Genomic DNA, 15766 nt, shown 5'->3' on the forward strand with positions numbered 1-15766 from the left:
GACGACGACTCGGATTAACCTGTCCTAAATAAACATGAACTGCTACTAATTCAATTTTGGAGATCATTCATCGGAATTCTATCGGAAGAGACCCTTATCAGAGTTGTAGTTATAAACTCACCTTCATCGCCATTATTGTTATGCTAGTGTCGAGGTACCTCAACGTCAAAAGACTGAACCACCATTGCCATGAAGATTAGAAGAGAGAGAACAAGAGCGATCAAATCAGTAATGGTGGAATGGGATGCATTTCTACACGAGTCTCTGGCTTTTATAATCAAAAACAGGTACTGGAATTGTAATTCTTTTCTGGTTTCCATAGCTGAGACTCCCTCCTGTTTCTATTTTCAAACCGGTTTCCATTTTCTTTTCCTTTTTGTTTCTCCTTGTGCTTTCCATATCTAATGCTGATGAAATTCGTTAAGGTTTGGATGTTTTTTTTCACATTATTTATTTTATTGTATTGTATTTTCTATTATTATGAATGATAATTATAATAAATGGTAAGTAATGAAACCAGCAGAAGATGTTGTCTTATCTACCACATAGAATGCCAAACTTGAAAGCTTGAAGTTGAAAGATTTGAGGGAAAATAACTATCTCTTTCAGGCGATAAATCATTCAATCTTGGAAACAATTCTATGAAAAGAAACTTCCAAGAATATTTGGGATTCCATGAACAAGAAGTATTAAGGGTCGACAAGGGCTAAAAGGCAACAACTTCAAGCATTTCGTTCGGAGATTGATTTACTTCGAATGAGTTCAGGAGAGTTTTTTAATAATTATTTCACGAGAACAATGACAATTGTCAACGGAGTGAGAGTTCATGGGAAAAGTTTATCGATTTTACCGTGGTTGAGAAGATACTTCGTTGTTTTACTATTATAAATTTGAACTACGTGGTTTGGTTAATAGAAGAATCAAAGGATTTAAACGTTCTTTTAATTGATGAACTACACATGTCATTGTTTTCTCATGAGAAATGAATAAATCAACATGATGCAGGTAGAAGTTTACCAAATTATGAGAGTGCTCTTATGTCATAGCTATGAAAAAGGAAGGAATAAAGGTTATTTTAGTCATAATTCTTTTTCATATTCAATTTGCAAGAGCACGAGTTATGTTACTAATGATTCTTGGTACACGGATAACAATAAGAAGCCATTACAATGCTATCATTGTTAGAAATTTAGACATGTAGAAAAATTCCGTCGTGAAAAATTGAAGTACTAGCAAGCGAACGCTTATGAAGAAACAAATGATGATGAAAAATAAGTATCCTTGCTCTAATGGAGTATGGTGACAAGTAATCAATGATGATGTTGCAACTATTAATGTTTGATGAAGATTATTATGATGTTAGTATTATTAATATATCTATTAAGAGAGTGTTGAAGGTTATCTTGTACTACCTCTATCCCACCAAATATGAACTTTTCATTTTAAATTTGTGTCCCTCTAAGGTTAACCCTTATAGATAAAAAAATGCCATATTTCTAAAATTACCGTTTTGATATATGTATTATTTTTATTAAATTTTAGTATAAAAAATATGTATAATTTGATAGCCATGTTTATAATATTCGTTAAGTATGTGTTTTTAAATTCTTTCCGACGATTGATATATGTCATATCTGAATTTTACTTTTTTGTAATCCATGAGGATATAATTGGAAACAATACTTAAATCCTTCCCCCATCTTTACCTTAAGAATTGTGCAAACTTGAAATAAGTCATATTTGATGGGACGGAGGGCGTATATATTAATATTGTTGTATATACATTAGTTTATCTTAGTTGTATTAAACTAAAGTGATACTCACTATCAATTCAAGGGAGTGTAACGCACCGGAAACGTATGATTTGAATCAAAAATACAAACACTAATAAAAATTAGTGTGAGATCAATAGATTCACAGAAGCAATAACAAAGTAAAGATTACTGAATAAGAAAATAAGTTTGATATTAATCAAATAGTCGTAGAATTCTATTAGCTTTCTCGATAATACTTTTTTTTTTTTTTGTTTCATTGGTCAATCAACAAATTTCAGTTTGTTCAAATCAAAATAGTGTTTAGATGTTCATTTACAAGATTAACAAAAACATCAACATACATAAATAATATCAAGATAATCAAAACCCCAATACAAATAAGGATATCAACTACAAGTAGATCGCGAAGAGAAAGAGCAATAAACCGCAGAGATACCCATTTTTTGATTATGTATAAGGGAGAGATGATGGTATATTCCGAAAATAATTCCGACCATTTGATTTGATTGTATTCTTCCTTGAAAAGAGATGCTCTTGAAAGGAAGGAGTATTTTGCCCATAAACTTATAGACCGAATCGTTGATGTTTTTGAATCAAGAATAGCAAGCCACGAACCAGCCATCAAAGATCGAAGAACTCACCCCACAACGACGAAAAACATTATAACTAGGAAAACCTTTCTCGGCAATACTAGGCATTCTTATATTGACTTCAATATTTCCTAAAAGCATTATAACTAAAAAAAATCAAAATAAACAAGGAAATAAATTAATAATACTAGGAAAAGGAAGTCCTTAATTAACAAATAAACAGAACTAGGAAAAGGAAAACCTAATAATAAGTTATAATACGAAATAAAGATTTTATGAGTATGATGTCCTACATCAGGGCCCCTTCTTGAAAAGAACTCGACCTCGAGTTTAATTTAGAGAGACAAATGCCCTTGTAAGGATCATAGGGTCGGAAATGACGACGAAGACCGTCATCGATCAGATACCTTGAGTTTGGTATATAAAGATAAACACCACTGCCACCAGGGTCATAAGGTCGAGAACGATGACGAAGATCATTATTTAGCATATATTTCGCATTAAAAGCTTTCTGGAAACTTTTGTAGGCAAGCACTTGTATCCTCCAAGATGTTAACACTAGACTATGCATGTTTCCGAATAGTCACTCCAATATCCTTCACCCGCTTGAAAAAATTCAAACCAACATCAAAGTAGTGGGCATAAGAAAGACTATGTCCTCCCTTTTTTTTAACAACTCTCCATCAAATTCGGCAAGTATTGCAAGCATCCATTCCAATGAACAATATACTTTGAATGCTACAACTTCAATTGTTTAGGCCATAAAATAGGAAAATCCAAAAACTTAAAATAGCAAATGATATTATGAGAGTTTAATCGTGGCATAACAAAATCGATATTAAGAGTATAAATATCAATAATTTCAAAATTTTGAGGTGGACTCTTAACGAGTACACACATTTTTAAAAATAAAGGCAGATGTAATTTGTTAGACTATGTATACTGCAAACAATTTTCCAAACATAGATTGAAACATATCAAAAGGAAAATCAAATGGGATAGTCTGTTAGACATAGATAGGTAACAAAAGTATTCACTGAGGTTGAAGCAACTCTTAGGATGTAAAGGACGTCATCCAAGGGGCTCAAATGCGCAGAATTTTGCGAGGTTCAAGGGCCATAAGAAACGTGACTGCAGCTGAATTGCTTGGAGGGTTAATTCGTTCTCAACTGTTTTCCAGTATGAAGTCTGATTGTTGTCTAGTGTCCGTAGCGGTTTGATACAATGTGGTGTTCAAAGTTGGACGAGGTCTCAGGGTTTTTGTGTAGATGCAGTTTTCCTCGTTAACAAAATTTCAGGTGTCTTGTATTTTCCTTTTCCGCATTATATTGTTTATCTTTATAGTAGGAATAACACAAGTACGAATCAATATAAATAGTTTAAGTCCTTATTATTTGAGATAAAAAACAAGACTAGTTCTTGTTTAATTCATATTTTGAAAGATAGGTTACAAGTTTCATACTTGTTTGAATTTGGATCCTCTTAATTCGGATACGACTAGATTGATTTTGGATATTGAGATCGTTCAAGAACTCTTATACACAATCGTACAAAGACCTTTGGTCTATACATATTGATTTTGGAAGAGAAATAGAGAAAATCTATATACAATCTTCTTCGAGGGTCTTTGCTTTGACCTACATTTGATCGTACTATGTTTTGTCCATACATGTTCCCAAGTGAAAAGTTGATGGTGTACTTGGTACCCTCTCCTTTCCATAATCTACGTATTATGTAACTCGTATCTAATGAATAAAAACCCTTATTCTCTTTTCTTTCGTATCTCGGTAAAAAAATCCTAGTTGCATAGTTCCTCAACATTAGAATACTGCAACACTTTTCTAATAATACATCATCCAAGAGATATTAGTCTAAGTAGATGCCATTGATGGATTGGCATTGCTAATCCCGAATGATGACATTCATCCCAACCGATTTACTCATCTCAATAACAATCAGCCGACAACTTTTCTAGCAAAAATGAACAACCAACTAATTATCAAACTTAATGCATCCTAATTACGATTTATCCATATTGTTGTTCTCAAATCGATATTTCATCTATACAAAAGTGACATACAAAAAAGGTACCCAACTGGCAGTGACGAAGGGAAGGGGTGTATATGTGGTCACTTGCACCGATTGCATTCTAAGTTTTAGACAAAAAAGGGTATGGGTTTTTTTATTCTTTTTTAGATGGTGGGTGTAAAAAATTATAGTAAAACTAAAATTCGTATTGTTAACGGGATTAAAGTGTAATATATCGGCTATTAACATCAATATGCACTTAGCTGAAATTGACGTATTCCGGATGAGTTCAATAATGTTATCGTGAAAATGATAATATTTTTTTACCAGCTTTATATTAGTTCAAATTACAAGCTTATCATATTGGTCATTTTTTTTTCTTTTTGTTTTTTCGTGTATGTCAGAAGAGTTTATGACCTAAAAGCGTATAAATTTTGGTTCTGTCCCTGCCAACTGAACAAACCATGGGGACTCTCACAAAAAGAAAATACTCACAGGTCCGTAAACATAACCCCGTAAGATCAATTCTGAACTCTCGAATCATGACGTTCACCCTCTCAAACATATTCACGAGTCCGATTTTGTGACTTTCTCGTCACGCTTGCAGTGCCGGAACCCCAAACCATCGAGAACCTTCCGGAGATCAAATCTGAACGGCTATGATTCATCCGATCAATCATCAATCCCTGCAAATGAAAGAGATATAAAATCCCAGTCACGTGTAATGAAACGGAGAAACAGAATCTCTCTTCAACCTCACCTCATTTTCTTCTTCCCTTTCCCGCCGCACTTTAGGTTATAAATAGTCCCCATATAGTCTACTAAAAATCACACTAAAAAGGAAAAATTCTAGAAAATTCCTCGTTTCTCTCATTTTCCTTCTTCATCTTCCTTCTAGAATTTTTTTTTCTCTGCAACTAAAACCCTAGAAATTGGTTCTTCTTCTTGGTAATGGGAATGGCGCAGAGAACGTATGGCGGTATACCGGAGAGGAAGATTCGTCCGATTGTCACCGATTTTGAGAATGCACAGTACAGGAACGCTATGAAGCAAATCGTTCAATTAGAACCTAAATTCGCTAAATCTGCTTACATTCCGGTAAGTTTAACTTTGTTTTTTCTTTGTAATCTATACGAATTCATCAAGAATCGGTTTGTTTGTTTATAGTTTTGTGTAAATCGGTTTGGATTTGAGTTGATCAAGAAACGGATTAAGTTGTTGTTGGTGGAGATTTAGGAATTTGTTTTTGAGTTCTTGCGACCTAATTTTTGGCTTGTGTTGGTGGTGGAGTTTGAGATGGATTTTCTGATTAAGTTGACGGAGAGTCGGATTAGGATGATCAAGAATCGGATTAGGATAGTTTGGAATCGGATTAAGCTGATGAAGGTGGAGTTTGAGAAAGATTTTTTACCATTACTGCTGTATAATGTAGATAGAATCGGATTATGATAATATAGAAGCAACTGTTTCAGTAGTGTGGTAGTAGCAGTGTTATGATAGTAGTGAGATTTTGAGATAATCAAGAACTGGAATAAGCTATTGTGGTTTAGATTTAAGGAATTTTGCTATGAATTTTGTGAATCTAAGTTAGTCAAGAATTTGATTAAGTTTCTCAAGATTCAGATTAAGTTGCTGTTGTTTTAATTTAGGAAATCTTGCTATCAATTTAGTAGAAGCAACTGTTTCAGTAGTTTTTTCTTTTGATTGGATTTCTGATTTCCTGCATCTTACTGTATTGTCACTGCATCGGTTAGTTCGATGTAATTTTTACCTTACTGTTTCAAGAACCGGTCATATGAAAGTAACTTCTGTGTTTCTTTAGATCTATCTACGAAATTTTTTAATCTTGAAGACAAAACTTGCTTTGCTTTGACTTTGATAAGTTTAACTGGTTCTTGTTTTAATCAATTTCTTCCATGTAATCTATGTATCTGTTCTTTAGAGAATTGGAGACAATTTTCACCTTTCTGTAAATTGTCTTTCATTTTAGGCATTGAAGGCTCTTGTAGGGGAGAAAATGGGAAAACATGAAGAAGCATTACAGTGGTGCTTAGAAGCCAGAGAAAAGTTGTTGAAAGACCTACCAGCTCTCACTGACGATAAGATGGTCAGTGCTGTACATGCTGTTTGTCAAAAACTTGGTCGAAGTAAGTAAATGTTCTTTAAGTTCTAGGATGTCTTGTTCTAGTAGTCTCTAAATCAACTTCTCCTTAAAGAAGCATAAAAAATCGTGCTATTATTTATTATTTTCGTTGAGATTAGGCATTTTTTGTGCTAAAGATACTCATTCAACAGCTACACCACTCGGCCCACAGCCTGTGCTACTTGTGAAAATGGATATTTTTAATTTTTTGTTCGTTCTTGATAAATATTGCAGTGGATATAGCGATTAGTTGTTACGAGTATGCTACTGATACTGTTCCGAGTAGTATGGAGATGTTGTACGGGCTCTTCAACTGTTATATTCGTGTGTCCGCATTTTTGAAGCAGCAACAGGTTTGACTTAGTCCATAAGCCTGCAGCAATTCCCAGTTTGGTACTTTTAAAGAAAAGAAAGAAAAATAACCCTTTAATATATTTAATTACGTCCATATTTCTTGGCAGACGGCCCTCAAAATGTACAAACTCTCTGGAGAAGAAATGTATTTGATGTGGGCTCTTTGCAGCATGCAATTACAGGTTCTCCACTAAGCGTGATTAGTGTTATATGAAGACTAAAAAGTTCAATTATTAGTTCAACAGCAGAATCATGGGTCCAGCAACTTGTTTATTGGATACATGAATCCTCAACTATGGTTCAAGGAAAAATACGGATCTAAAGGTTTAGCCAATAGATATTTTTTTGTATGACTACCAGTGCTTAAAAAGTTTTCTTTTGTTTTGGTGCTTGTGGCAGGTCCTTCATGGTACGAACGGTGCCGATTTATTTCCTTTAGCAGAAGGCTTGATCAAGAAGCATCTTGTTGCTCATAGCTTGCTTGAACCAGAAGGTGTGCTCTTCTGTTCTTTTTCTTTTTCTGTTTTTTTTTTCTTCTTCTTCTAAAGATAACACATGCAAATGGCTGTTAAATTCTTTTGTAGCCCTTCTGGTGCATATTTCTGTACTGGAACAGCAAGGCAAGTATGACATTGCGCGTGAAGTTCTCCTTGAATCTGGTCCAAATCTTCTTGTGATTGAAGTTGACAGACTACGTATAGAGGTACTTTCTGAAGCTTTTGCTTCCTGTTTGAGATTATAGGCTTGTAGCCAACCAAACCAAATTGATTGTGCATCACACTTCAATGATTCTGTACCCTATCTTTGTCTTCTTTAGAGTTTTACTGTTGAAGTGGGACTGTCTGAGTTCTTATAATTCTTTTTGACATGTTTTGCGTGAGTGGATTTACTAGATTTGCACATGGTATCTAGATAGATGATCAATAATTCTTTTCACTGTTTGGTTTGTTCTGGAATATGTCATTTTAAATTAATTCTGTACCTCCTAGTTCACTAGTATAAACACACAGTTAAAGTTGATCTTATCATTTGTCATGGTATACATTGTATTTGCACTAACTAGTTAGTTTTACATTTGTCATGGTGAAATCTCATACAGGATTTGCTACTGGTAGCATTAACGAAAAGAATGCCTGATTCAAAGAACAAACTTAGTACCGGGAATCCAACCAAGGAAGACTAATAATATGATAGCTTAGGGTTACACAAACTATTTCTAAATTTCATATCATTTTAAGATCGTCAGTTACATATACATTTTTCCTTATGAGAAAGTTCTGTCGTGGACTCGTGGTAGAGACTGGGTACTTGGCTAGGTTTGGGGCTAAATGTACGGAGGAGTCAGAAATGGTACATAGTATATTATGATATCCCTCATTGATTAGTATGTTTTGATCTGAATTTATATCTAAGATAAGATATCTTTGTTTCTTTTCTACCGTTTGACTTCAAGTTGACAGGGAAGGCTTCTCGCTCGTGCCTGTGACTATGCTGCTGCTGCTGAGGTCTTCATGAGAATATTACAATTGTGGTATGCTCATCTAATTCTTTTATTCTAGGAAGAAGTGTTAGCTTATCCATACATGGTTGTTCATGCCATATAGGTTAATTTAGGTGTAAGTAGTTGGTGTAGACATTCGTGGATGCCTCATATCTAACAATCCTCTGTCCTAATTTGTTACAGCAATGATGATTGGGAGTGTTTCTTAGACTACTTAGGCTGTTTGTTGGAGGATGATAGCAGATGGTGTTCTTTGACCACCAGTGGTCCTCAGACGTTTCCACCAAGAATTGTTGCTTGCAAGTTAGATCATTTATCTGATGAAGAAGTAGGCCCCCTTTTATGTTATAGTGGTTACTTCACATATTTCTTTTTACTTCATCTTATGTTACTATATATACTGATTTCTTATAAATGGATACACAGTTTGATACAAGGATTGCACAAGCATCAGGGTTTATACAAAATTTACCAGCAGTTACTGAGTCGATGAATATGAGAGGCCCTTACTGGGCGAAAATAGAAATTGAAAGAAGAAAACGTCTTCGTGGGAAGGATAATGAGATGAAGGAGGCTATTTACGATTACTTCAAAAGGTGTAGTTTGTCTTTCATCTCTTTCTTTCTTTGTTACCTGCACTTCTAACAGTTTGAGCTATTGTTAAAGTAACATTGTATGGAGGGTTTAGATTGCACTGTATTTATCAAATTTCTCCTGACACTCCTGATAATCAGTCTCTTGGTAAGTGTGTATTGGTTGCTCATGTTGTTCAGTTTGTTTGCTATTCATTGAATTTTCTCTTGAATATCACCTGTGAACTGCCTAATGATTTTGTAAGGAGCTACACGTTAGTATTAGTCCCTTTACCTTTTATATAAAGAAGTAAAGTCTGGTACTCTAGTATGTCGCCTTGCCAAGAGTCCCTTTCTTTTGCAATTATGACAGTAACTTGATGACGTTCTTATTTGAAGCCAATATTTTGGAAAAATGCAGGTTCGGTCACTTACATAGCTTCGTCTTTGATATTGAGATGTTCCTCCAAGACTTTTCCAAGGACGAAATGTTTGAGCTACATGATAATCTTCTCACAATGACAACTAAAGAGGAGTCCGTAGCAGCATTTAATAAAATGGTCACCATCTCAGGAGTACGAGAGTGGTTTGGGCTCATGTTTAAGCAACCTTTGCAGGGTGAGACTCTTCCATGTTTATTTTTTAAGGATGTTTGTTTTTAAAGGAGTTTTTGTTTTTCATACTCAGTAAGTCCTATTAGCTCGATATCATATTGTATGTAACATGGTTCATATATTTGAATTAAGCTATATCACTAATTAGTATTTTTGGACTGTACACCTTCACCAGATACCGAAAAAGTTAATGTACACAGAGGAGATTTGTATCGAGAAATGCTTAAACTTTCAAAGAACTTGGATCCCCAAGAAGCTGTGCAGGGACAAGAACTTCTGTGTATGGCGTGTAATGTGCTGGTTCAGGTATTCCACAAGTTCATTATTCTTTCTATTTCTTAAACTGTTCAGGTTATATTGATTTGTTTGTAGGAAGTTGTACAATAGAGTATGCTTATGTGTTTTAGAAGACATAATTAAACATGCTAACCTCCGAGTCCTCAGATCAGTGATATGCTATCCGGTGAAGCATGCTTCATATTCTCTTTACAAGTGTATGCATTCATGGGTATTCTTTCTAATGGCATATATATATATATATATATATATATATATATATATATATATATATATAAAATATTAAGTTCAATGTCACCAGCTTCGGCATAATTGTTGTGGTTAGGTCAAGGTGATGCTGTGTTTGGGATTAAATTTAATTAATCCTTCTTTTAATAGAGTGGTTTAGAAGTGTTTGTCATTTCTAAAGCATATGATACAGCATGATTTGCTTCACTCTGTTGGAGTAGTTATTTCTATGGTTTTCTGTTTACATAAGCTTTCCGTAATATAATGAATACCAAAAATTAAAACTCGGTATCTGAACCCCAAACCTGTAAAAATGACTGGAATCTATTATGTACACATTTGTATGCTGATTTTTCCCCTATCTGTTTCACTGTCCCCAACCCCCCCAAATCTACGTCTGAGTTGATATGCTTATACTCCTCTACAAGGATGGTGAACGATGTTTATACTAACTAGGGTTTCTTAATTTAAAGTTTAAAGTTTGACCCCCCGCTTGTTTATGGTTCTGATAGTTGTTCTGGCGTACCCGTCAACTTGGTTATTTGGTGGAAGCCATAGTGGTTCTGGAATTCGGTTTGAATATACGTAGGTAAGATCTCGCATATTACATCTTCCATTCATATGTTAGGGGTCTACTCATGTAACTTAACTGATTACTTTATTTTCCAGAGTTTATGTCTATTGAGTATACTCAGTAACTTTCTCTTGTTCTGCAGAAACTATTGGCAGTACAAGACTTTATTGGTGCACCTATACTCTTATTTTGGTGTCCTTCCTTTGGCCTATGAATGGTTTGTATACTTTTTATTATTTTAATCAAGATTCGTTGAGAAAGGTTGCACTTTTCAGTTCTGTCGCTCCTAAGTAAACAGTTCCTCTTTCATAGGTACAAAACACTTGATATCAAAAACATCCTACTGGAAACAGTCTGGCATCACATTGTGCCCCAGATGTTGTTATCAACGCATTGGGCTGATTTAGCTGAGATTCTACATGGTTATATAAGCTTTATGGAAGACCATTTTAAAGAATCTCCAGACTTCATCTTTCTTGCGTACCGGCATCGTAATTACACGAAAGTAAGAAAGTATAACTTCTCAGAATATTTATCGTTTTTGTTCCTCTTTTCTTTCCCTTGTGGTGTGGGGTACTGGGATGGAACATCGTACGTAGTACATGGTCGGGAATAAATGTACTTTCACTTTTCTATACCTTTTCTCATTTTGTACATTTACTTATATCTTCTTATAGAACCACATTATCAATATATTTTATTGTAAGGTTTATTATGCATTCAGTGTGAAAAGTTCTGCTGTAGTCTGCAGTCTTAATAGTTCAAACCTACATCTCCTAGCATAAGCGTTCGATATTGTTATCATTAAAAGTTATACTGCAATTACTTATGTTATTTTGCATTCTATGAGTGCTTGTGTGTACCTTTGGCCTTGATGCTTGTGTCTTACTTCTGTTATTTCAGCCATCTTTTTCTTGATCTTGACATTGATATTAAATATGGAATAACATTGTTAATTCGTAACCTTTTAGGCGGTCGAGTTTGTTCAGTTCAGAGAGAGGTTGGAACATTCTCATCAGTATTTGATGTCAAAAGTTGAAAGTTCCGTCTTAAAAATAAAGCAGACAGCAGATAACATTGACGAAGTACAGGTTAGATTTTTGTGTCACACTTATCTTACATTCTTCCAGTAGAAATATATTGGATAACAGAAACATTCACAAAGAAGTGGAACCTGATGTGATATCATTAAAAAAACTGTCCTCTCTATGTAGAGTGTTCTTGAGAGCTCGAATTGTGGTATTGAATTGCTTGAGCTCTGTGAAGAAAGATGCAAGTCTTTGACCTTCAATGATGATACACAGTCACGACCTTGGTGGACACCCACTCCTGATTGCAATTATCTTTTAGGTAGGTATCTTTCTTCTGTTTTTGGCATGAAGTACATCTTTCTTGGCGTGTCTTTGTTTTCTCTGGTCATACTTTTAGGTCAATTGACCAACAATTCTTTAGGTTCTAGACTGTTCATTCCTTGGCTTATTTTTCGCGCTAAACTTGGTTACAAAGTGGATAGATATGGGAACCAGATTATTCATATATCTGACCATAGATCAGTTTTAAGAAACTAAATGTTTTTATTCATCTGGTAAGATTTGTTTAGGTTGTATCTGACTGCATATTTCTTTCCTACAGGTGAATTTAATGAAGATGCAGTTGCTGGTATTCGAGAAACCAAGGTATAGTAAGTTTTATTCTATCCATTAGATTCAGTTAATTAGAAGCAATTTTTTCCTGGTGGTTTTACTTGCCAAGACTCGCATTGAATAGCACACAGAATATCACAAACAGAAGCACCTTTAAGACCAAACTTCACAAATATCACATGTCTAGTCATCACACTCATTTGGGCATAGGATGTAATAATTAGTAAGAGCCTAAGAACATTGATAACCAGTAAATGAAATTAAGACTCCAGGAAATTATGTTCCAATGAAAGAGTGCATCAACCTGAAAAAAAAGAAAAAGAAAAATCCTAAGATGCTGTTTCGTAAAGCATTTATTTTGTTTAATGCTTTCTTCCCTCTTTTTTTTTTTTTTCCGTGAAATCACTGAGCTGTTTCCATGTTCTATTCAGTGGCAGCATTATTCAGATAAGCCTGATAGGGAAAAAAACTGGCGTAAAATTGTTGAAAGGAGGTCCCTTCTTCCCCGCTTGATCTATCTCTCTATCCAGTGTGCATCGTTACTCAAGGAATATGGAAAAGCCACCGACTCTCCCAGTGATTCCAGTCAGCTGCAATCTCAAACAGCTGCCCAGACAGAAATTTTTGCTCTGATTGTGCGATTTGCAGAAAGCCTCGACTTGTCTTTTGATGTTGCATCCAGCATGATTGCTGAAATTTCAAGTGGCCAAAGATCAGTGGGGGTATGGATTTTCTTTTAAGTTGATTTTCTGCTAATAGTCACTTGAGAATGATTTGGTATGAGAGCTGGAACATCGACAGATTGCAATTATCTGTCTATCAATTTCACAATCTGATCCTACGTGCCTTACCTAACCCAATTTTGTTATCATGGCAGGATATTCCTGTACATATTATGAGTTTGATGACCTTTGGTGTTTTTGTGGCTTCATGGAGATTGAGTTTAAATGATGCTGGTGCATTACAAATGGTGGATACTCTGATTGAGAAATACACACAAGAGAAGCTCAGTGACATGCCACAAGCCCTGCTAAGCTCTCCAGAAAATTGTTTGTCATTTTTAGTTCAGATTGTTACAGAACCTATAGCTTGGAAGAGTCTTGTGATTCAATCGTGTATTCGAGTTACACCTAAGTCTTCAGGGGCATCGTCTTCTTCTGGAAGGAGGAGGAATAAAAAAGGTGAGCATCCAGTGGTTAAGCTGACCTCTGAAATGACCCAGTCAATTTCCAGTTCGATCCAGTCTTCCTGTGGAATAGTAGAAGGAATCATAGCAGTCATAAAGAGAGAGCTTGACATTTCAGAAGATGACAAGTTGGAGATTTTACTGACACCTCTCCAGAGAAAGCCAGGAGGAGTCAGGGAAGGTCCAGGGCACTTTATCCAGACTCTACAGGAAATAGTTCCCTCATCAGCCGATCTTGGTTCTAATATTGCTAGATCGTTAGAATCATGGAAACCCTCAGATGTACTAAGGAAGATTGTAAATGCCCAGAGGAAGACTTTACTGGAGTCCTTAAGAATTTGTGAATCGAAACTGAGGTTTTTGGAGTCACTGAAACAACAGCTTCTGCAGTTATCATCCTAGAGAGATGCCACAGACTACTAGAGAAGATAGAGAGATACACTGATGAGAGAAGATTCTTGTTCCCATGCTGCTTCCAGATACAACAAGTGGTGATTGTAGGCAGTGGTGTTTTACTCGAAGTCCCTTAGGAAGGCAGATTCAACTGCTGTAATTCATTCCGTTTCATATTTTTTTTCCTATTCTATTAGATTGGATTTTTCGTAAACAATTCTTTTCTGCGGAGTGAAACTGTACATTAAGAAGTAAGATAGATGGGATTTTCTTGTTTGTTAATGGTTTCAGTTTTGTTGATCTCACTTCTGCTCTTTGAATGCATTGCTTAATTTCATTTTTCTCATTTTTTTTTTGATTGTGGATTTAATATTACTTCTGTTAGGAATCTAAGCATCTCATCACTGTCAGTAACTGGAGCATCTTGTCAGGCCATTTACCTTTTCTGTTTTGTTTTTGTTTTTAAAGAGGTTGGTTTAGAATCATGCATATTTCTGTGGTAATTCTATTTAGTTACTGATTCACCTAATCCTGATTCATTTTCTTTGTATTTACTTATCCACCTAATAGTAATACATTCACTCAAAGGGAAGAATAGAGTTATCATTAGATTCATTACTAGTAGATAATTAGATATTCACTTATCTTCAAGATAGCTAGTGTAAGAAGCTTTGAAGGGATGATATCCTTTTACTTGGTTTTTTTTCCCTTAACGAGCAAGTGTTAGTAATAAGAAATTGGAACTAATGTCCTTTTTTCTGTTTTAGAACTTGATTAATCCTGAAAACTAAGTCTTAATAATACTCAAGTCCTAACTAATATGTTATGCTATAAATAGGCTTAGCTTTGATCTCAAGTAGTACTCGCTTGCTATAATACTCAATTCCATTTCCTGGAGTTTTTCGTGGAAACTAATGGGCCTAAAGGCCCATAAAAAATTAGATTGCATTGTGATTGATTTTCAGATATGTCTTGATGTTATCATACTTTCTCCGTCCCACGAAAATTGAACCTTTTGATATTCGAACTTTGGCTCACATAATATGTTTTTAAAACAAAATCCCAACGGAACATGACCAGAAAAGGATAGCCATAATCATCAAAAACAAAACACCCCTATTTCTAAAAATGTTGATAAGAAAGGTTCATTTGGACAGACCACCTAACTGATGAAATTTCGTTATGTGATGTGATCCTTTAGATAAGACAAGCAGCTGGTATCTAGAAAAGGATTCTATTAAACTAATTAACAAATAACATAACTGTAATCAAACAACATTTAACTAATTAATTTTTTTAGAAAAGTTTGAAGACATTTTCTTGTTAATGTCTTCTTCTTCTTCTTCTTCAAGTTACGTATTGAAATTTCTCAACGTCACCTTTTAACCAAAACTCAGAAGAACCGATCTAAACTTGAAGACTAGAAACAAAAACAAACTAATATACTAGATCATGTGAATAAATTATTAAGTCAGCTCGTGTTTGATGTTAATAGTTTATTTGATTGGTTGATGAACTAACTAGGAATCTCCCTCATTTAATTATAGGATATACATACTTTGAATTGTAAATGAAATGGGTCGTTGCTTTCAAATTTAGTTCTCACTTTCTGACTCTCAAATATAAACAAATGAGGAGCTCATCTACATTTTCCATATGTTGCTTTCCTACAAAATTAGGTCCCTCCTGTAATTATAGTTTTAGAGAATTAATGCTCGTTACATAACGATAATATAGATAAGGATCGTTATGTAATATACCTGTTTCGAATGAAGCATTCATCCAAATTGTTTGTCCAAATCTAAATGAGAGTACGAAGCAGATGGAAGTGTTCTCATTTGGCCCGGACAAGAAATGCCTTGTACTAG

General features: G+C 34.7%; 1 protein-coding gene across 1 annotated transcript; it reads left to right on the forward strand.

Annotated features, from left to right (window-relative positions):
* Positions 1-5142: 5142 nt before the first annotated feature.
* LOC113329218 (N-terminal acetyltransferase B complex auxiliary subunit NAA25-like) lies at positions 5143-14244 on the forward strand. The gene is made up of 19 exons (XM_026576183.1): positions 5143-5491; positions 6384-6540; positions 6771-6889; positions 6998-7072; positions 7290-7383; positions 7475-7593; positions 8351-8421; positions 8575-8719; positions 8818-8987; positions 9385-9581; positions 9753-9883; positions 10615-10691; positions 10819-10893; positions 10989-11181; positions 11648-11767; positions 11891-12026; positions 12309-12352; positions 12751-13041; positions 13197-14244. The coding sequence occupies exons 1-19, from the start codon at positions 5345-5347 to the stop codon at positions 13905-13907; spliced, it is 3072 nt and encodes a 1023-aa protein (XP_026431968.1). The 5' UTR covers positions 5143-5344; the 3' UTR covers positions 13908-14244.
* The last annotated feature ends 1522 nt before the right edge of the window (positions 14245-15766 follow it).

Source organism: Papaver somniferum, unplaced genomic scaffold (genome assembly GCF_003573695.1).
Source record: "Papaver somniferum cultivar HN1 unplaced genomic scaffold, ASM357369v1 unplaced-scaffold_115, whole genome shotgun sequence".
In the NCBI taxonomy this organism is placed as follows: Eukaryota; Viridiplantae; Streptophyta; class Magnoliopsida; order Ranunculales; family Papaveraceae; genus Papaver; species Papaver somniferum.

What these genes read in the sequence shown, in the direction of transcription:
- LOC113329218 (XM_026576183.1), top strand. Translation starts at nt 5,345, where the DNA reads ATGGGAATGGCGCAGAGAACGTATGGCGGTATACCGGAGAGGAAGATT. An exon ending in CTAAATCTGCTTACATTCCG is followed by an intron (nt 5,492 to 6,383) that starts GTAAGTTTAACT and finishes CTTTCATTTTAG; the next exon opens with GCATTGAAGGCTCTTGTAGG. An exon ending in ATTTACGATTACTTCAAAAG is followed by an intron (nt 8,988 to 9,384) that starts GTGTAGTTTGTC and finishes GGAAAAATGCAG; the next exon opens with GTTCGGTCACTTACATAGCT.